This window comes from Hylaeus volcanicus, chromosome 3, assembly GCF_026283585.1.
Source record: "Hylaeus volcanicus isolate JK05 chromosome 3, UHH_iyHylVolc1.0_haploid, whole genome shotgun sequence".
NCBI classification, from domain to species: Eukaryota; Metazoa; Arthropoda; class Insecta; order Hymenoptera; family Colletidae; genus Hylaeus; species Hylaeus volcanicus.
This window is the reverse complement of record NC_071978.1, coordinates 14,851,254-14,874,363: the sequence shown is the minus strand read 5'-3', so window position 1 is coordinate 14,874,363 and position 23,110 is coordinate 14,851,254. Positions and strand designations below refer to the sequence as shown.

The window sequence follows — 23,110 nt, the reverse complement described above, 5'->3', positions numbered from 1 at the left end:
GCTGCGAGCATTTCTATTTCTTATTCCTTTTTTTACTTACTGCTATATAAATAATATATAAGAATTGCAAATAATATAGATGTGAACATACTATTGTAATTAGTACATGCAGTATATAATATAGCAATGGTAGAAGTAAACATACAAATGTATGAGATGTGGCGTATTTATTATTAATAAATTATTATCAATATTAATATTAATATTGTAGTCCATATCCTATACTTTATAATTTTTATATATTTTTTATATGGCAGTGAATATTATAATTCTTATATATTATTTATATAGCAGTGAGTAAAAAGAGAAATAAGAAATAAAAATGCAGTTGGAAAAAAAAATTTCCGTTGCCGAGTCTCGAACCCACAAACTTTAGCGCTCGCAGCTACAAGAGCTTCTGTTCAGAACTTGAATGTTTTCGTATATCTAGATTCTAGTGGCCTGTAAATGTTTAAAGCCATTTTTTATAAAAACGGCTGGCCAGATACCCCTAATGTTTTGCACTTTTCTTATGCCCACCAGCCCCATCATTTGAGCCCGGTCTCGTTCAAAAAGCGCTCGTCCGGATCGTGACCTTCCTTTGTAAGTCTGTTTTCAAAAACTGAACATTGTAAGTAAACAACCATCGACACAGTAAATAATTTCGGAACATTGCATAAATTGTCTCTCTTTATATGCATAAAGGTCAAGAAGAAATTTATTAAAAACACATGTAACAATGTAAACACGTTAATGTTTAAAAGTCATTTATTTTGACATATTTCTTTAATTATATATACACCTGATTGTCTTACAAATACATTTATGTTAACAGTGAGTAAATATCTAAAATATAGTGAAAGATAAAATATTGTGTTTAATTAACAATTAATATCACATAGCCTCATATTTATAAATAGATATGTACCACAGCTACTAGAAAATTTTTTTATGTACAATACAAACAATTTAATTTTGACTTTTTATAAGTCTATGGCAAAAGAGTATGTACATACTTTTAAGTGGATAAAGTCCTAAATTGTGGCCATATACAACACAATATTCATATTTCGTTCATATTTGTTCATATTCAGAATAAAGTTGTTTTATTAGAATGAGAACTCTGATCATGGTGTAAATAAAGAATACAATTAATTAACATTGACTAGATACATAGATAAAAATATTTAACGCGTACGTTTTAAAATATAATTTTCGTCATCGAAGAATAATTTTTTATATAACCATTTTTCTTATATAAAATAATTAAACTGCAAAATGAGTACGTTGAAAACCTTGGCCCAAACTTTGTAATATAGTCTGCACCTCATTTTCATTTTGATGGTAAAATACATATGCGTCAAATTTGGTTGCTAAATTACAATTAGTATCTCTGTAAATTGAGTTAAAAATACATTTACTAGTTAATACGATTTTAAAATACGTATATAAGTTCTTTTTTAATAAAATCAAATTACTTATTATATTCGAAAATGTATAATATTATTTATATTACCCTGCAATAAATGCAAAATAATGTGGAATGTTCGCAGTACGACCACAAGATGAGATTTCCATGTAACTTTGTTTAAATAGTACCTAAACATTTTAATAAAAGTTATTCTTAGAATATCATATATTTGTAAACGTTAACAGTTATGTTTACATACTGTGTCTTCTGCTATTTCTGTTACTCTAATTCCAATTTCTAGACATTCAAATTTGACAGGAACTGATTTTACTTCTTCTGACTTCAAAACTAGTCGGATTGCTTTTTCAATTTGTTTAACATCTCCTTCTGGACCAATATATACAGATCCACAATATTTAACAGAAAATCCAGCATTGAATGACTTATTCTTTGATTTAGACATCTCAAGTTTTTCATCATGATCGTGCTTTTCTGAATTAAACTTTTTTAAAATCTTTTTCATACTGTCAACACCTGAGTTTTTTATAAGATATACTATTGGAGGGTATATTTCTTGTGTTGCTTTATTTCGATGCTAAAAGTTCATAACCTTGAAAATCTAGTTTTTTATAACTAAAAGAATGTTATATTATTTTAAAATACATACCTTGATTACATGTAAAGACACTGGCTGACCCATAGATTTCCTCATAATTTTACGCAACTGTCCCTTAGTATTAGATGTTATTGCATTTCCATTTATTTCATCCAATACATCTCCAATCTCAACTTTATCCTAGTACAAGATGAAAAACAGAAATTACAGTTACACTTATATCAGTATTTTTAATATTAAGACTATTATTTTATTGTATTTTTGTATGAAAAATCTAAATAAAGTTTTATATTTCTTACATCTTCCGCAGCTACTGAATTTTTGTCCAAATTTACTATTAAAGCTTTTCCTTTGGTAAAGCTGTAACAGCAAACCCCATTATTCGCAGTAAATATTGCTGTTCATAATTTAAATGACTTACCATACAGAAATACCTAAACTTTTACATGGCACTAATTCTAAAGCCACACACTCTGGTAGTTCCCAAGATTCATCCAAAAAATTAGAATTTCGTAAATTTAATTTAAAATTTAGCTTACTACTTTGTAGTAATACTGATAGAAATATTTCACCGAGAATGTCATCTCCTAGAATACTGTTTTTATCATAATAGTCTGTAGCCATTAATGGTGTTCTGACCTATGAAATTTTACATGTAATCATTGTTATGAAAAAATTAACAAAATTACAGAAAAAAGAAAATTTATATGTTTATCAAAAAGACTTTGTAAATATAAATTAATTATACCAGCATTTCAATAGGCATATAAAGGCACTTTCGCATTAAACATGTTCTAATCAAGAGTCTTAGGCGTCCAGTACATGTCTGTACTTTTTGATTTTGTTTCACTTGTTCAACTACTAAAGAGTAAGTACAACAGGAACTAGAAGAATGTTATCTTAATTATTTTAAATATAACAAAAATTTTACAATAATTTAACATTTTTATAGATTTTAAATGAATTTCATTGCATCGTATGATATATTAAGAAATAATTTATATTTTTTTTATAAACCTGAAATGCTTCTCTGCGATTTCTTCTAACCAATACCAAGCATCAGGTAACTTTGCGAAACCTATAGGATTTAAGCGCAATAAAACACCCTTTTGTAAACATCTTTCTAAACATTTACAAAAGAGAGGCAGATCTACATTTCCATCATCAATCTCTTTATTATATTCCGTCAATTTCCTTGTCCAACCTAAAAATAAATAAAATTAATAATGATATAACAAATACATTACCAAATCTACGTTTCAGTTAGTTACTTCATATATTATTATTTTTACTACATATAAACTAAAAACTACAATTACGTAATTAACGGTTATTTTATTAGTTAGTATTAAATGCTTATTATTCTCCACATTTAGTATAAGTAAAGAAAAATATAAAATACTTTAAATGTTCCTCAAATGTTATAGGGTCTATTAACATGTAAGAACAAATTTTTATCAAATATAAACTTTGCTCAATTAGATTTTTTATTAAAAATATTTTAAAAGCATTTCCCAATCAAATACACTTATATACATAATTCACAAAACAGGGAAATCATTATGTGTACAGAATACACTTTTTACTATTGTTGACAATCTGTTATAAATGTAAGACAAGAAAAATGAGGGAAAGTTCAAATTATTTTTTTATGAGGAATAGGACTGAAATCAATTTTCTAAACTTGGAGTAGATTTCAAATTTATTCTTTATGAGTTACATTTGTTATATCAACCATTTTCATGTATGTAATGTACAAGTAATTAATAATTTTTTGTCTATATCAAACAACCGTTTCTCGTGAGAATTTAAAGAATATTAAAATGACAATTACATATCCAAATAAACAAAATTTAGTATATTTAGAAAAAAATACTTTGTCTGTTATAATGGTATAATTTTAATGTCGAAATAGTTATTTAACCTAAAAATGTCCAGGATCGCAAACTAACCTTTAAGTTCTTTGATAAGTGGGTTCGAGACCGTCATCGCATTATCAAGTTGAATAATTGTCACGATTTGACAATTATTTCATTACGTAAACAGGTTCATTGATTAAAAGTTCTTAACAATTGAATATTTTTAATTTAAGCTGACTTCAAATGACGTATCATTCTATCTATATACATACTGTCTAAACCAGTTTCAATGGATACTGTCCATACATCAAAATGTCACTATTACGAACGTCTTATATTTTGTAGTGCATATATTAGCAGGACCGGTTTTAGGAATATTGGCGCCCCGGGCAAGATTATCGTGGCGCCTCTTCAGGGGTATATACAGGGTGTCCCAAAAAAATTTTTAACACCTTGAAAGGGATAGTTCGGGAGGTGATTTCAAACAACTTTTTCCTTAGCGAAAATGTTGTCCGAGGTTTCGTTAAGCAGATATTAACAAAAAACCCCAACCAATCAGAGCACGCGTGTGCCGGTTGAGTGTAGGCTACGCGCGATAGGCGACCGCGGGCGCTCCAACGGTATACGGGCGCTCTGATTGGTCGGGGTTTTTTGTTAGTATTTGCTTAACGAAGTCTCGGACAACAATTTCGGTAAGGAAAAAGTTGTTTCAAATCCCTCCCGGATCACCAAATTGGTTCACCATTCACCAAAACTTGTAAGTTTTATATGTGTCTACAGAAAATAAATAACTAACCACCTCTTTCAAGGTGTTACAATATTTTTGGGACACCCTGTATATCGGTATATTCGATACTAGGGACACCGGACTACGACGCCCCCAAAAATCTGGCGCCCTGGGCGGTTGTCCGACCGCCCCCCCCCCCCCCCCTTAACTTCGGCCCTGTATATTAGAATCAATTTTAGAATACACTTGACTTGACGTGTACAAATTTTTGTACAATAGAAACATAGAAATTATACGTAGAGCTACAATTAATGTATACAATAATTAGAATCAAATAAATATTGTAGCACTACTACGGCACAGTCAACGAATGTGTTTATGTTTCAGACAGGAAGAAAAAAGAAAAATTATTTCATATAAGATAAACAATATAAAAATTGAAGATTAAAAAACAGAAATTAAAGCTCAGGATTGAATATCTACATTTAAATAAAACCGATTCATATAAATATTCATTTCATTCATATTATTACGTTGTCATTATAACAATTTACTTAAAACATTCACTTTTTTAAATACATTTTCTTTCGTTTATTTAATTTAAAAAATTTTGTGGATTGATATTTTAATACAATTATTTACTGTAAATATAATTAATTATTCCTACTTTAATAACTGTCTCAAGAGATTGCGGTGAATACATTAATGCATTCATTACAAATGTTAATAATTGAGAACTTTTCAAATGAAGTTTTAAATGGCATGATGGCGTGCCACAGATCATTGCTTCAGGGCTGGCGTTAGGGGGGGGACGCGGTCGTGCAACCGCCCGGGGCGCCAGATCTTTGGGGGCGTCGCAGTCCGGTGTCCCTAGTATACGAATATACTATAGCTGCTATATCTTGTAGTTTAACAATCTTTACAATCTAGCTACAGATTCATCGTTTGATATTATTACCTTGTCTTCTCTTCTTACAAATTTTAAGCCCCTGAAGGGGCGCCACGTTAACTTACCCGGGGCGCCAATATTGCTAAAACCGACCCTGAATACGCACATAAGAAACCCTTATCCCGATAACTGTATGTGTTAAACACATTGTGTTTACATCTACGTAACTGTGTGTGTGTGTGTGTATGTGCGTGCGTGCGTGCGTGCGTGCGTGCGTCAGATATAAGGTTCAACTGATAAAATTCGATTGATATTAATTGTTACTTATTGGAGACATATTGAACATTTGCATTTTCAGTACTGCTCGGAATACTAAACTATTAAGTTTACGTAGTGTAAACAGTGATTATTTGTTTTTCTTCACAAATTTGATCAATCATTATTGATCAAGCTCTCACGTGGTCGATCGACGTATTATTAAAATTGCGCCTTATATACAAAGTTGTGTACTTTAATAAACATTCAGTGGTGTTACAAATCTAAAAAGAGTTAAAAAAAATCGACGAAAATGACGACGATGATACCTAACGTGAATGACATTAAACTAAAAGCTTTAGAAGCTTTTGCTAAGGAATTCGGTGAGAATGCAGATGTCTGTGTTTGTGCACCTGGACGAGTGAACTTGATCGGAGAACATACTGATTATAACGAAGGTTTCGTTTTACCTATGGTAAAATACACATATACATACTTAATATTGATATGAACTACAGTTTCCTCTATCCTATCCGAAATAACCGTATCTGTGATTGTTGTTCGTTGTCATTAATTTGAAAAATGTGTTTTTTAGAACAAATATTTTAGAAAAGGTAAATAAATGTAACGTCATTTTCACTTCTTATTTGCAAATATTGTCATTATCGTAGTATTACGGCTTTATTGAAATCATTTACGAGCAGGGCCGGTTTTAGCAATATTGGTGCCCCGGGCAAGATTATCGTGGCGTCCCTTCAGGGGTATATACAGGGTATCCCAAAAAAATTTTTAACACCTTGAAAGGGATGGTTCGGGAGGTGATTTCAAACAACTTTTTCCTTAGCGAAATGTCTCAGGTTTCGTTAAAGAGATATTAAGCGAAAACCCCGACCAATCAGAGCGCGAGTATGCCGGTTGAGCGTAGGCTACGAGATAGGCGGCCGCGCTCATACGCTACCGCAGTCGCTCTACCGACATACTCGCGCTCTGATTAGTCAGTGATTTTCCGTTAATATCTCCTCAACGAAGCCTCGGACAACATTTTCGCTAAGGAAAAAGTTGTTTCAAATGACCTCCCGAACCACCCCTTTCAAGGTATCACAACATTTTTAGGACACTCTGTATGTCTGTATATTCCTATACTAGGGACACCGGACTGCGACTCCCCTAAAAATCTGGCGCCCCGGGTGGTTGCCCCCCCCCCCCAAACGCTGGCTCTGTTTACGAGTTTCTCGCTAACTTTGTTCCACTGCACGTGCGCCATTACTTTGAATTTGAATTGCTATTCAGTAAATTTACTACACAAATATATTTTGAATTTCGAGTAAGATACTGTTATTTACTGAATATTGTAATGCGAATATTTGTAAAAAATATTATATATCACAAAATGAATTGGAAAGGGAATCACATATTTTTTTATTATCAATACATATATTTTCCATTGAATATCAGTAATGCTTAAATTTTAAGATATACAATCTTTAGAAAAGATATCAAATCTTTATCGTATATATCCGCGATTACGTAATTTTGATTGTTATAGATTAGTATCACAGCAGTGATTGCTGTTTTGTGTACAACATTTTAAAATTAATTTCATGTAAAATTTGTATAATAGGCTATTCATAATTTTATAGATTTCAATTATGACAACAATGAACACAGACATTTATTATCAATAAAAAGCTTAGAAAATGTAATCATGATTAGTTAAGTAATACTGAAGTTAAAGAAAATGATTGATTTTATACACATGAACCATATAACTATACTAGTAGAATTGTTGTTAATTTTAAAAGTTCAATCATAACTGGTATTAATAATGAAAGAGAGTATTATGTTAATAGATTATTTAAATTTATAGGCTTTGCCTATGATTACAGTCATAGCTGGAAAATATAGTAATATGACAAAGTGTAGGATTATTTCTCTTCATGAGATAGTTAGTTCTGAAAAACAAGTCGAGTTTGAAATAGTCTCTCGTGAGAATTTAAAACCAGGAGAACCAAAATGGGCTAACTATGTAAAAGGATGTATAGCATATTTTATGAGTGAGTTTGTTTTTTTGTTTTCTTTTTTTATTATTTAATTGAACCAGAACTAGTAATATGTAATTAAATTACTTTAACTTTGACTACATATCAATTTCAGGCGATGTATCAGCTTTTAATGCTGTAATTGTGTCATCTGTACCAGTTGGTGCTGGTCTTAGCAGTTCAGCTGCTTTAGAAGTTGCTACTTATACATTTTTGGAGACATTAACTGGTATAAAATCGAATAAACTAGAAGATAAGGTACAATTAAAATATTTATTTTTTGTATTGCTCTAATATGAACACAATCACATCTATTCAATTATTTGATACAGCAAAAAAAGAAAGGAATAATCTTAGTATTCTGTATACTTGATTTTTCTATACCACCTATAAAAAATAAAAATGACCAGAAACTAATATATGTAATATTTTCCAGGCATTGGCATGTCAACGTGCTGAGCATGAATTTGCTGGAGTTCCCTGTGGCATTATGGATCAATTTATTTCTGTGATGGGGAAAGAAGGTTACGCTCTTCTTCTTGACTGTAGAGACCTTAATACCAAACAAATACCTATGTCGCAAATAAATGATTACCTTTTTCTTATTACTGATTCCAATGCTCCTCATAAATTAAGTTTGAGTGCATATTGTGAACGTAGAGATAGTTGTTATGCAGCTGCAAAGATGTTGAACAAAAAAAGTTTGCGCGAAGCGTCTATAAATGATATTCAAGGTAAAAAAGAAATCTAATATTAAAGAGAGAAAATTATTTTTATATTAAATTTTGATTAACAATTATTTTTCTGTATTTTGTTTTATTTTTAGTTTTACAGTCACAGAATGCATCTGAAATAATGATAAAAAGAAGTCGACATGTAGTGACAGAAATTCAAAGAACAGTTGATGCTGCAATTGCCCTTGAAAATGGAGATTTTAATAAATTTGGACAGTTAATGAACGAAAGTCATGATTCATTAAAAAATGATTATGAAGTTTCTTCTGTAGAACTTGATACCTTGGTATCGGCAGCAAGGGAAGTAAATGGTGTTTTAGGAAGTCGTTTGACTGGTGCAGGATTTGGGGGTTGTACAGTAACGTTACTAAAAAAGGATGTAATCACTCAAGTCATTGAACATATAAAGGCCAAGTCAGATTTTGTTCCATTTTTTAACATTACCATAATTTTATTATTTGATCATTATTTTCACAAATATTTTTCTATTTATAGATATCCTGGAAATGCAACATTTTACATTGCAAAACCTGCAATGGGAGCAAGAGTACTGAAAATAAATTGAATGGTATATTAATGAATAAAAAATAAAACATTATTTAATTTTACATAGCAAGAGTGTATATAAGAATATAAATCATGATAGTTGACTGAAAACTCTGGAATATTTTTTTTTCGTATTTGCATTAAATAGTTTTTAATTTCAAAAAGAAAACAGCATACTTTCAAAACATATGTACACTAGTACAATTATACTCAAATCTTTAATTTGGTATAACATATCACTTACTCTAAATACTGACAATATTTTGTAACGTTTGTTAACATCTTTTGAATAAACATACACTCGTAAAACATATGCCAAAAATACTAAAATGTAACTACTATACGTGTAACTAAAACTACAAATGTAACTAAATATACATGTATGATAATGTACATGTATAAAAAATATGTAAAATACTATAGGCATACATACATATACGAGTTGTTTCATTTAACTTGACCATCTTAATATCATTCTTAGTTTTAATAATAAAAAAAGTGTTGCAAGTTGAAATCATTTATTTTGGAAAAATTAATGTTACAATTAACTAAATTCTTATAAAAAATACCCATTTGTGTTTTTAACATTATTGATATCGCTTTTTTATAGTACTGATATTCATATTGTGCTTTTATTAATATAGGTAATAAAAAGACAAATTGTAAAAAATATGTTGATCTTTAAATGACCTGAAGGTTAGGAAATTATTATATACAGAGGAAAATAGCAACCTTGTACATTTTTGATTTTTGCTTAATTTTACCTTTGCAAGACCAGAGGACATACAAATACGAATTTTACATGGATTTCTTACTGTCATTCTATAGTGATAGAAAAATATCAGAAAATCTTTAGTTTATTGAATTTGAAAACTTGTCGAAGCTAATGAAAAAGATACAAAATTTCCAACTTTGTTTATTTTCTTACTTTTGGTCGTTTGAAGGTCGATTTCATTCTTGATTTGCAACATTAATATGATAACATCTTATTACTAGTTAATGATTTTGAAAACACATATAGAAATAATCTCAAGAAAAGAAATAGTTATATATTTCTTCAAAACATAGAACTTCTTTCTGCTAAAGTTTTTCATACCATCGTTGGTAATGTAGATATTAAGGTGGTCAAGATAAACGTAATATCCTACATACCAATAGCATACTTATACAATATGTATATACAGGGTGTTTCCATATATATGGGACCTTTTTGAGAATCATATCTTTACATAAATGTAAATCGAAAAGTCGTTTACCAATTTGCGAACTACGGCTTCGTTGTCGAGATATAAGCAGTTTGCTTCCGGCGCGTCCGCAACATGTATTTACATACACAGGTGAAACAGTCACTGATGCACATTCACTGTTGGAAAATGATCTAAGAGCCCGCAAACAGGCCACTGACCTCGTACTACCTGGTCTAGAGACTCACAGGTCATTTTCAAGCAGTGAGTGTTCATCGGTGTGTATTTTTCCTTTGTCAATGGATATACATGCGTGGCTGCACGAACAGCTGATCGGGCTTCACATCGCTTGCCGGAAGTCACACCTGCAAATTTCTACTACTTATATCTTGATAACGAAGCTGCAATTCGCAAATTGGTAAAAGACTTTTCGATTCGTACTGGTGTCAGGTCCTTAATCCTCCAAAAAATGCTCACATATTAAGAAACACCCTGTATACTATATGTATACTTACATTAATACTTATGCATATTATGTACAATTATTATACTGTAACTAAAACTAAATCAACTGAACGCATGAAACCACTGAGTGCCTATCTTCACTTTACTAGCTACGTACACAATAAAAATTAATTCAAAAGTTCTGCCATTAAAATAAAATGGTGTTTTACAAAATGATTTACACTTTTTTCATTTAAGTCGCAAATATAGATGCAGATATGTATGACGTAAAACTAGAAGTGCGGCCTGTGATTGAGTTCAATTAATTTTGTTTCAAGTATAATCATATTTGAATAATTTTCTTCAATACAACATCGGTGTATTACGAATTTTCTTCAAATTACATTTTTCGTATGTATTTGATATTTACTGTACTATATATAATATTTTTAAATAATTACTAGAGACGTTAGGTACTCTGCTTATAGTATTACTGTCTATATTATCGTTCGTCATGATATAATACCGATGCTTATAAGGTAAAAGAGAGTAGTTGCAGGACGGAATTTCCATGAATATCTAATATAAGTATTGTCAATACCTGTTCGTAGTAGTTGTTAGAATGTTGGAAAATTCTGAAAACAGATGAGTCTTTTAAAGAGTTTGTAAAAGTAGATATTAAAAATGGGGCACATGATATGTTTACCGTGAATAGCTTGTAAATTATGTGTTGTATAAAGAATTGTTCTAAACAAAAGTTACCTGTCTATATATATTTTTGTCTAGGCTTCCTTGAAACTGTGGGAAGGTGGAACAAATTTGGACACTTTTAATTGTTTTTTAACTTGATTCACTCTAACCTTTTTTCCTCACACGCATACCAACCTAACTCACTCTCCACGCATACCAATCTAACTCACACTCCACGTATACCACCTATCACTCTCCATGCATACCAACCTAACTCACTCTCCACGCATACCAAAACCAACTCTCACACTCTCTCCCCTTGGTTTTTAATCTCTAGCGCTCATAAAATTCTTTATATATCAGAGCTCCAAATTGATTGAATTTTACATTATAACCATGGTCTGTTATTTTAGCTACAGAAAGCAAATTAGTGTTCAAATCAGGCACGCATAATACCTTTTCAAGTCTCACATTTCTCTTTGTTCCAGATTGTCTTAATACTACTTCACCAATACTCTCAGACGTTAATGTTTTTCCTTCTTTATCTGCTAGTGCAATTTCTATCTTTCTTCAATCAATTTATTATATATTAGTTTGTTATGGGCCATATGATTCGTGGAACCAGAATCCAATAACCAAATATGCCAATTATCATTTGTACCCATCTCAAATTCCTTTTTAGTTCCCTCACAAGTCGCTTTTGTTTGTGAAATTTCATTAACTCTTCGCACAGCTTCATCTGTGGTTCGCAATGAGGTTTCTACTCTTACATTAGTCTGTCTGCTTGGTCTTTCTTGAAATCCTCTTTCAAAATTTCCTCTATATCCTCTTCTTGTAGGCGTTACATTCTTTCTAAATTCCCTACAGTTTGTACCCACATGATTAAATCCTTGACAGTTATAACAGCATTTATTTTTGTAACACTCACTGGCTATATGCCCTGTTAACCCACAATTAAAACAATGGATATTATTCTTGGACCCATCCTTTACTTTTCTCACTGATTCTTGGTCTCTGTGGAATCTTTCTTCTTTCCTTGATTCCCTTCTAATTTCCTCCAGTTTGAGAGCAAAACGTATATCGTTAACCGGTACATTCTTTTGTATTTCCAGCACCCTCACATTCGATTCATATTCTTGTCTGAGCCCTCTTAAAATATACATTTTTAACTCAAAATCTTTTATCATCTTTCCCAATTGTATAGACTGATTTTGTAGTGCTTCACCCCTATTTATATAAGCATCAACATTTTCTTCCCTTTTCATTTTTAAATTTGACAGCTCGTTCAGCAACCTTGCTTTTAATTCTTATGTTTCAGTTGCCATATTTCTTTTAATTAAAGCCCACAGTCTATCTGCGTTTTTTATACTACTGTATTTTAACAATTGAGCCTTACTCATTGTGTTGATCATTACTGTTCTAGCTGCGTAGTTATTGTCATCCCATTCATTCCATTCTCTCAATTTTCTTTCGTAATTTTCTTCACCTTCCTCTGGTTTCACAATCTCTCTGACCCCTATTACTTTTTTCCACAGCTTTTTTGTACGCAAAATACTTTCTTCTTTTTCGCTCCACAAAAAATAATTAGTATCATCAAGTGGTTCAATGCTTGCGATATTCCACGTATCTGTCTTGATTTCTCTCCTTTTTTTTTTGCTTTTACTCAGATTCTATATTTTATTTAACACATCTTTCAACCACGGACCTCTGCTACCAACTTGTGGGAAGGTGGAACAAATTTGGAAAATTTTTTAACCGACTTCAAAAAGAAGAAGGTTATACTCAATTCGACATGTATTTTTTTTTTTTTTATGTATGTTATTCGATTACGTCCAGACGGCTTGACCAATCGGGATGAAACCTCTTCCATCTGGTAGATCATGTCTCGGGGGTGGTGCAGTTGTCAAAAAATTTTGGAATTTTTCACTTTTTACCCGTTTTTTTTGGCAAAAAACTGAAATATTTTGTATTGCTTCTTATTTTGAAACGAATTGACCAATCGGATTGAATCTTCTTGCATGTGGTAGGGCTTCGTTACCTCTTAAAAGCTTAAAAAGACATTTGAACTACTTCCATTTTTTACCATTTTATTGCACTTTTTATCGAAAATTATACTATTTCACGTATGTTTGGCCTGAATTCGATGAAATCGATAAAATCCTTTACATTTTGCTGCCGGACTCGTTTTCGAGGTAATCACTTTGTAAAAATGATTTTTCTTTTTGTTTATAACTATTGTTATTGTAAAATTCCTATTTTTTATTGTTAATAAAAATTGTTATTGCAAAATTCCTATTTTTGTCATATTCTTTATAACTATTGTTATTGCAAAATTCCTATTGTTTTCCTTGGTTCATTAATTAATTGCGATTCCGATCCCGATTAATTCCATATTTGTATAACCTTCCAGGATTACTGATAATCTCATTTGCAAATATACAGGGTGTTCTAAAAATGTTGGATGTCCTTGAATGGGGTGTTTCGCTGGGTGATTTAAAACAATTTTTTATAGGCAAATCACCACCCCACCCGCCCCGGAATCACCCCTTTCAAGGACCTCCAACGATTTTGGGACATCCTGTATATTGCTCATAACTATTGTTATTGCATGAAACCTATTGGTTATAGATTGCCACTAAAAAGAGTGAAATAAAATAATTTTTAGAAAAAAAATATAACCGACTTCGAAAAAATATTAAAATTGCACTAAAAAGTATGAAATAATTATTATTTCATTTATATTAAATGATATTCAATAATGTATTAAATTTCTATTTTCTTTATATTAAATTATGTTAAATAATCTTTTCGTAGTCGGTGCAAAATTAAAAATTACTTACATTAAGAATTATCAAATTCGGTTTAACTTTCTGTTGGAGGGACAAAACTTATGCCCTTAAATTATTGCTACCATCATATCTACTTTAGACATCATATACATTAACACTTTTCTCCATCGGCGCCTCCACCAAAAACTGTTCCAAATCTACTCAGACAGTACTTTCACGTAGACATTTATTGTCTGGCTGAGCGTTCCATAGAACAGTACCTCGGCTATACGGTCAAACCTGCCGTTTCTTATTCTAACAAACCCTCACACAGTCGACCAGGAAAGAGAATGGAAAGATAAGCCCTCTCTATTATTACATTTCATCGAGGCAAGTACTCGGAAACCACGTAAAACTCTAGTCTTGAGCAACTGTAGGGAGTTTTGCTTTTGGATCCTCTTTTTCTGGGGAAGTCTATTGCCATCAACAAGCCCAGGGAACCGACCTGGACTTTCACGTAGACAGTATACATGTATACATTAAAAGCATTCAACATTGCGCCTTCACCAAAAACTAACTCAACCAGGAATTAAACTTTTTTAATTTTGCGCCGACTACGAAAAGATTATTTAACATAATTTAATATAAAGAAAATAGAAATTTAATATATTATTGAATATCATTTAATATAAATGAAATAATAATTATTTCATACTTTTTAGTGCAATTTTAATATTTTTTCGAAGTTGGTTATATTTTTTTTCAAAAAATTATTTTATGTGATTAATATATTTAATAATGGATTAGAATATTAAGGGAGTGGACTCCCGTGCCTTGTATGCGCTGGTTGCACTCACACAGCTCCATATCACTGTATACGTACACGGAACTGCAAGGGCTTGCGTATTGTCCTAGTTTTATCTCGACAATGCAAATTTGAGACCTCTCAATAGTCGTTTCCGCTAGATAAATGTTCAAACTTGTGCACAAGCTCCTATAGGTAGTTTACTTTTGCTTTTTTGTGCCATAATTAACAATATTCAGCAGCGTATGTTAGCTCCATTGAGCTCTATCCTAACTGGAGTGTGTACTCCTGTAGGAAGAAGTAGAGGCGACGAAGGTCCGAGAGAAATGCAAAATGGGTGGTTCCGGTATTATCCTATAGCAAATTTATTTGTAGAGGGGAACAAACGTACGCCGTAACATAACCTACCCGGGCATCGCTGACCATTGTCGAGTGAGTTACTTTCAGATTCTTGTCCGCATAAAATTGGATAAATACAATATAAATTGAATTGTGACAAATAATAAAATTTAGCTCTATACCAAATTGTATATATTTGTATGATCTAAATTATGGTATGTAAATTATGCATACTATTTCATTATTATGTCATTATTATTAATGTTTCTATCGTTTTATATATAAATAATTAAAAGGAAATAAAGTTCAAATCTGCACATAATTAATCTGTAAATAATTCCTAGTGCCGCGAAATTCAAACAAAGAGGAATCTGTTCTCCCTCCACACATAAATTTGCTAGAGGATAGTACCATCGGAACCACTTATCTTGCATCTCTCTCGGACTGGCTTCTCTCTCACAGTTCACACTCCAGTTAGAATAGAGGTCAATGGTTAGCTCAGACAACGCGGCAGCACTGTCGCACCACCATATTGCTTCTTTTGATCGCGAAATACTGTTGAATATTATTAATTATAACACAATAAAGCAAAAGTAGACTACCTATAGGAGCTTGCGAACAAGTTTAAACATTTATCTAGCGGAAACGACTATTGAGAGGTCTCAAATTTGCATTGTCGAGACAAAAATAGGACAATACGCAAGCCCTTGCAGTTCCGTGTATGTATACGGTGCTGTAGAGCTGTGTGAGTCTGTAGGAGCACATACAAGGCACGGGAGTACCTTTTTTCCTCACACGCATAGCAACCTAACTCACTCTCTACGTATACCAACCTAACTCACTCTCCACTAGGCTTTCGAATAAATCTAAAGTTTGCCGACGTGTTTGTCTTGCTTCCTTCTTTGGAAAATGTTCAAAAGAGGAAACAAGATAAACATGTCGGCAAACGTCAGATTTATTCGAACCCTAGGGTTTTGCCCATCACTGTTCCAGGCATACCAACTTAACACACTCTCCATGCATACCAAAACCAACTCTCACAGAAACTATACAACTTTTGCAATTTTCATACAATACATCATTTATAAGTTATTCTTGGTGAACTTATACTAGGTGGCCCATTTTATACATGCGCGATGTCTTGACTTTTTCAATTTCTATGTATCGTATAATATCTAACTTTGACATTAGTATGAATAAATAAATTGAACCATTATTAATCAGCATTAACCAATTGATATTAGACTTTTACAACATGTTGGATAATTAATGACATTTTAGTTACCTTTGAGGCAGTCGTCAAGTTCGAGTTCGTTCGAACTACACCTTAAACCGGAAGGTTTCACGCCCTTGAAAATTTCGATGACGCTCGGCTTTAGATTATGAAAGATTAAGGGCTGTCCACGTTTAGAGAAATCCTCCGTTAAATTCTTCACACCCTAAACAATTTATATTAATTTTAGAACAATAATTAGAGTGAACCAGAAGATTTTTCCGATTTTTTCCTCCTTCCTATGTTGTTTTCTAATAAGTTTCAATTTTTTCCTAGGATTTTTCTAAATTGATAAAATGGAAAATATGTAATTGTTTAGTAGTATTAAATACGCGACATGGAAGAGCAATTCAAGAGCTAAAAAATGATGTGCATAACATAGGAGATAAGTTCTTTCATTTAGTTTAAACAAAATAAAATGGTGCTTACAAAATAAAATAAAGCTTGATACAAACGTACTTTTGCGGCCGTAAAATCTGCTGCTTGAATATGCGTAGAATCTATGACGACAGGTACTGCGATTCCTTGCCTCGTACCCTGCTTACTAATTACAGCTCGCACGTACTCAACACTCGGAAAAACAAGACTTCTGTCAGGCGTTATGACGAGATACTCACACCCGTTTATACTCTGCAATTTAAAGTATTATATTATACTCGAATTAATAAAAATGGAAGAAAAAATGTGTCTACCAAAATCAAAGTTTATCATTATCGTTTATTTTCGTACGCCCCCAGATAGTCCTTAGGACGTCCATGGGACGTAAATTTTGTACGTCCCAGGGACGTCCGGCCGCAACGTCCTGCGAATGTCCATGGGACCTAAATTCTGTACGTCCCAGGGACGTCTGCCCGGAACGTCCTACGAACGTCCATGGGACCTAAATTTTGTACGTCCCAGGGATGTCCGCTCTGAACTTTCTAGATTTAGGGAAAAATACTTTTTTTTAAACAAAATAAATATTATTTATTAATATTCTTTATAATATAATATTTATTCAATATGTAGAACAGAATATTTTTTTCCGAATATAAAATACACTATTTACAATTGTAAATTAATATTAATTAATTAATACGAAAACGTTCTGGAAATGTTCAGCACCGGACGTCCCATGGACGTACAGAAAACGTTCTAGGAATGTCCAGCACCGGACGTCCCATGGACGTACAGAGAACGTACAGAAAACGTTCTGGGAATGTCCAGCACCGGACGTCCCATGGACGTACATAAGACGTTCCTGTTCCTGTGCTATCTGGGTATACAATCATTATTTAATATTCGCAACAGAATATTTTTTTCCGTAGATAAAACACAAATTTATCTAATATTCGCAACAGAATATATGTTTGAACATGTAAAACAAAATGTTTATTCAATATTAGGAATACAATATTTTTTGTACATATGAGATGTGATATGTATGTAATATTTGGAACAGCATCTGGGCAGCATCATTAATTTGCAGTTCCTTCTATTCTTGATCACTAGACTGCGAATGTTTATGTAAATTCATATTTTTATAGATACAGAAAAAAAATTGGAACTTCATTACTTAGCAGGTAAATGAATATGAAATCTTTACAACTTTAATCAAATTATGTTTAAATTTAGTATTTGTGATATCTGTTAACAATATTTATATTCTATTTTTTGAGATACATTTGAGTCGTTTATTTTGAAAGTGTCACATGTCCCAATTACAATTTAATTATATCTGTTTAATCATTAAATATCTCGATTTAAAGACGAAGTGACTTATGCCATTTTCAAAATAAACAGCTCATATATGAAAATCAACATCAAGAAATTACAAAAAATATTCTATTAATTAATTCGGATAATTGAAGTTAGACTGTATGTCTTATTTTCTAAATGATATAACATGAATATTCTTGTTAATATTTTACATAGTTTTGCATTTGTTCACATTTTTCTAGAATTCTCCATATTTCCTTTTCCCATAAATGTATAAACATCCGCAGTCTGTTAATCACTAATTGTAAGTAAATTAATATGCGTGCCATAAAATGTAAGTTCTCTTACCGTATCTTTGTGAACTCGTAACGACGGCCTTGCCGAAGCATAAAGTAGGAACAGGACGTTTATACCGATACCAATCACTATACCGAGTTCGAGTCTTATGAAAAGACAGCATAAAAATGTGGCTACTGCTGGTATGAGATCAATTTCTGAAAAATAGAACATAGTAACATGTAATTCGATTTCTGACATTTTTTATTAATCGAGTTACGATTATTGTTCAAAACAGCATACATCAATTAACAGTTTCGGCCATAACAGGTAGCAAGTGTAAGATGAGAATTAACTACGGTTAACCGTTATACGGTTAATTTCAAGGATTTTTTAATGAAATTTGAACTGTGAATTCTTAAAGGTGTAGTCCTTTGCTCGAGAGTTAATGAGGCAGTTCTGATTTGTATGAAACTTCATATACCGGGTTTTTTCGGCCCGCTAATTTGAATCTGTAATCAAAATTTAAAAAAACATAATGGCGGATCCAATATGGCCGACTTGTATGCCAAAAAGTTATTAAATTTGAATGAAAATTATAATTATTCATTAATGTTTAACCACATTTTTAAATGATTAAAATTAAAGAAAGTGTTAACAAATTTTAAACTATCGCCATTTTTTTTTCAATCTGTGGTATTTCATTCCATTACGCATGATAGCGACAAAACTACATTTTAATAATCTTTTTCATTTTTCGATTTCCGTTGATCCAATGTCAACTTATCGTGTCAACCATGAGAGAAAAGAACAAATTTCATGTGGCTATAACCTTGAAAAAAATTATTAAAAATAAACAACAATTTTTTTATAAGTTTAACATTTCATTTACTTCATAAAAATGGTTTATAAAAATTCCTGTGTCGTTTCTAATTCAAATAGCTTTAAAAACTGTAGTTTGATGTAGTTGAAACCAATTTTGGTCTTACTATGATCACAAAGCTCTAGCGCATTTAATAACATCAAAATGAGTCCCGGGACACACAGGGATGTATAACAAATTCCTTAATAAAGTCTTAGAATAAAAAAAAAAATTTGTGAATTCTTGATTATTTTCAAAATGTAATAACTATCTACATGTGCATAATTCGAAAATTCTAATTGCTGAAAAGTATAGTATAGACCTTCCATAACACTTTCCATGATGCAAGAATGTATATTATTTTGTTAAAACATTTGGAAATATAACTCGCCAACTCTTGAGAAAAGTCTGTACATCCTATTATAAAATAAAAAAAAAATTTTGTTTAATCCAACAAGGTAAAAATATCTCTTGAACAAACAGTGTTACACATTCCAAGGATTCTTTTCTAACATTTTTCGCTATTGTACAATGTAAAGAAAAAGTAGACTCTGGACATACTTTTAGTTCGCCATATGGGCTTGATGACGTGTAGCTCCACCATGAAGATGACTGCGGCGATGATGATCGCTGCGAGAGCGGCATTAGGAATAAAATACAGATACGGTGTAAGGAACTGAAGTGAAATGAGTACTAGAAGACCAGTGTAGATCCCGCCGAGTGTAGTCTTCACTCCGGACGAATGGTTCACCGCTCCACGGCTAAGGCCGCCACTGACAGGCATGGACGAAACGAAAGCCGATAGGACGTTGCACGCACCCAACGCTAGCATTTCCTGAGTTGCGTCGATTGGTTTACCTTCATCTAAGAAATGTATAATTGTTAACGTTTTGCTTAACAGTCACGAGTGTACTCGTATTTTTGTTTATTGTCTTTTTATATGTCCATTTAAAAAAAAAACAATGCAACTATAGATTGCACATACACGGTCTGTCTAAAAAGAAACCGAATTTTTGCTATAAAAAGAAAAACGTACAAGTAAAGTTTTTACACACACGTTTATTTACTCAAAATAATCTCCCTCTGCGTCAATACAGCGTGTAGCCCGCGCAATTAACATTTTGAAGGACCTTTGCATCTCCTGTTTTGGTACTCCGTTTAGTACAGGATATCGGTTACAGCGATCTCCGAAATATTGCTATAATGTGTCCCTTTCATTGGAATTGGCATTGGTACCTTGGATCATTCACCCTACTCGACTGATCTGTCTCCCTGTGATTATTTTCTTTTCCCAAAATTGAAAATTCCAATGAAAGGGACACATTATAGCAACATTTCGGAGATTCAGGTCGCTGTAATCGCCGTACTAAACGGCCTACCAAAACAGGAGCTGCAAAGGTCCTTCGAAATGTTAATTACGCGGTCTACACGCTGTATTAACGCAGAGGGAGATTATTTTGAATAAATAAACGTGTGGGTAAAAACTTTATTTGTACTTTTTTCTTTTAATAGCAAAAGTTCGGTTTCTTTTTAGACAAACCGTGTATACCATTGCACTTATAAAAAAAGCATCGTTCTACAAATATAGTACACTTTGAACCATTCATCTTTTTCCTTTGACATTTTTGTCTAAATGCACTCGTAACGAAGTTATAGCTCGTTACACTCACTCGATCCATTTTATGGATTATGTACAGGGTGTACAAAAATTAATGGTCACCACTTTCAGGGGTTATTGTACACATCTGGATCGGTGGACATTTGCAAAAGAAATCGACCACAAAATCCATTATGACCTCGAAATTTAAGGTCAAAGTTTTTTTTAATTTTAACAAATTCTACTCGAGGAGTAAATTTGTGCTATCGAGAATTTCCGAAAACTTTAACAATTTTTTACGCGAAAACGGTTTCGTCTCCGATATGTGGCTCCTTTGAAGCTTTTTACCTACTTCTCGAGTAGAATTTTTTAAAATTAAAAAAAACTTTGACCTTAAATTTCGAGGTCATAATGGATTTTGCGGACCGTTTCTTTTGCAAATGTCCACCGATCCAGATGTGTACAATAACCCCTGAAAGTGGTGACCATTTATTTTTTTACACCATGTACTTACTAATAAAACGAAAGAAACTTTGGGGACAAGTTAATATTATGTGTTCTACGTAGGTGGTAGAAATACATATATTGAAACTCACTGAAAACTTTGGCGATAGAAATGGTTTCTAAGAGGCTCAACAGAGGAATGACTAGACATCCGGAACCCAGAGCAGAGACCATGTCGACGAAGTGGTAAGTTTCATTTTTGTGATAGGTTTGAAACGGTGGCGGTTGAAATTCCGGAAGTCCTTGTTTTACATGGCCCGTCAGTTTGACCGGCGACGAACCTAAATGACTTTCTAAAAGCCAGCTCATAACCGCGCAAACAAGGACCACGAGGATGTTCCTAGACGTAGAAAGCAGCCAGAGGGATTTTTGCACAATCACTTGACCTTTCGACGGCACTTTTGTAGCTTTCTGCATTATCCTTAAATCTTTCATTTTCTGAAAAGTAGCGAACGTAAAAAACATTTTTCATTGTTACCACTTCGAAAGTGTAAAGCAGCGTTAGGCAAAATTTTATCCGAACGATAGATAACGAATAAAATTGAACGTATAGCAATTTATTCGCGACGTTTATTCGATCGAATAATTACTACTATTGAACTTTTGCTCGATCAATATACGATATAATATTATTCTATAATTGAAATTCTAATGTTCAGTCAGTGTAATAAGTATTTGTACAGGAACCAATTCTTAATAAAACTTTTTTATTTTATTTATTTTATTAATAAATTTCAGGGGAAGAAATAATTAACCAACATTCCTACATATTTTTAGAGTAGAATTTGCGTAAATTAAAGTTTATTATTTTTAATGTTAACCTCTTGTTTCTATTCTTATTTATTTTATTTTAAATTGGTTACTGTACGAATACTTCTTACACTGACTGTATGTAAGTAGGAATTTTGCCCATTTCTGGTAAGAAGAAATAACGTCCAAGCTAATCAACTTTATGTAGATATATTGTAAGAAATGTTTAAGTCGAATTAGTAGAATATATTCCTTTAAATATATTTGAATGAATCTTAATCATTCGTTATAAATACACGAATCATATCCACGATAAAGTTTATAAAGGGAACATTAGACGTTTGTTTATTTTTTAATTGATAATAAATGGTTGTTCTTTAATTGGTAATGAATATAAATATATATCTTTTGAATTTTCATTGTAATAATTTCATTAATTATAATACATTATTTAACCTCTTGCGGAACGAATTTTAAATGAATTTCGTTTTGTTTTATACGAATATAGATACACCAAATGCATCTTTATTTGTAAATCGATTTTGACATACAAATATGCTGTCCCATTTTAATATCGTATAATTTTTAATTCAAAAATGTATTATGATCGTAAATAACAGTAATATTGATATAATAGGAAATGTACACATACAGTTGCGGACAATTGATTCTCCCCAAAAGGGAATAGTATATTTATGAATACGTTTCATAGTGATATTTTATCGTAACATTAAAAAATGAAAAAATCACTTAATAGGGCTTTTCAAATTGAGCAAAACACAATATTTGTTTTTCGAACAAATTGTTTATTGGTTGACTAACAGGTAATACATTTAAGTAATCATGAATTTTTGTCAGTTAATTG

At 31.9% G+C, this 23,110-nt stretch overlaps 3 protein-coding genes across 7 annotated transcripts in view; 1 reads left to right on the top strand and 2 right to left on the bottom strand.

The window, feature by feature from the left end:
* Positions 1-729: 729 nt before the first annotated feature.
* On the bottom strand, positions 730-4,180 carry LOC128873215 (uncharacterized). 2 transcript variants are annotated; one of them, XM_054116603.1, is made up of 9 exons: positions 3,959-4,180; positions 3,024-3,210; positions 2,755-2,890; positions 2,428-2,645; positions 2,306-2,366; positions 2,058-2,186; positions 1,650-1,985; positions 1,496-1,578; positions 730-1,372 (listed from the first exon to the last, which is right to left on the bottom strand). In XM_054116603.1, the coding sequence occupies exons 1-9, from the start codon at positions 3,993-3,995 to the stop codon at positions 1,246-1,248; spliced, it is 1,314 nt and encodes a 437-aa protein (XP_053972578.1). In that variant the 5' UTR covers positions 3,996-4,180; the 3' UTR covers positions 730-1,245. The 2 variants fall into 2 exon arrangements, with proteins under 2 accessions (XP_053972578.1, XP_053972580.1); XM_054116605.1 differs by having other exon boundaries at positions 1,232-1,372; positions 1,458-1,578.
* Positions 4,181-5,727: 1,547 nt separating this feature from the next.
* On the top strand, positions 5,728-11,439 carry LOC128873379 (galactokinase-like). 2 transcript variants are annotated; one of them, XM_054116933.1, is made up of 6 exons: positions 5,728-6,211; positions 7,604-7,790; positions 7,891-8,033; positions 8,212-8,509; positions 8,602-8,923; positions 9,005-11,439. In XM_054116933.1, exons 1-6 carry the CDS (start codon positions 6,050-6,052, stop codon positions 9,072-9,074), a joined length of 1,182 nt encoding a protein of 393 aa, XP_053972908.1. In that variant the 5' UTR covers positions 5,728-6,049; the 3' UTR covers positions 9,075-11,439. The 2 variants fall into 2 exon arrangements, with proteins under 2 accessions (XP_053972908.1, XP_053972910.1); XM_054116935.1 differs by lacking the exon at positions 5,728-6,211 and adding an exon at positions 6,790-6,831.
* LOC128873378 (sodium-independent sulfate anion transporter-like) overlaps positions 9,177-23,110 on the bottom strand; it is a 51,664-nt gene continuing 37,730 nt past the window's right edge. For all 3 annotated transcript variants that reach the window (XM_054116930.1, XM_054116931.1, XM_054116932.1), the window contains 6 exons: positions 21,588-21,933; positions 19,956-20,258; positions 18,605-18,750; positions 17,018-17,188; positions 16,571-16,724; positions 9,177-11,318 (listed from right to left, as the gene is read on the bottom strand). In XM_054116930.1, coding sequence (XP_053972905.1) covers positions 11,278-11,318; positions 16,571-16,724; positions 17,018-17,188; positions 18,605-18,750; positions 19,956-20,258; positions 21,588-21,933 — 1,161 coding nt within the window. In that variant the 3' untranslated portion in view covers positions 9,177-11,277. The remainder of the gene's footprint in view (positions 11,319-16,570; positions 16,725-17,017; positions 17,189-18,604; positions 18,751-19,955; positions 20,259-21,587; positions 21,934-23,110) is intronic.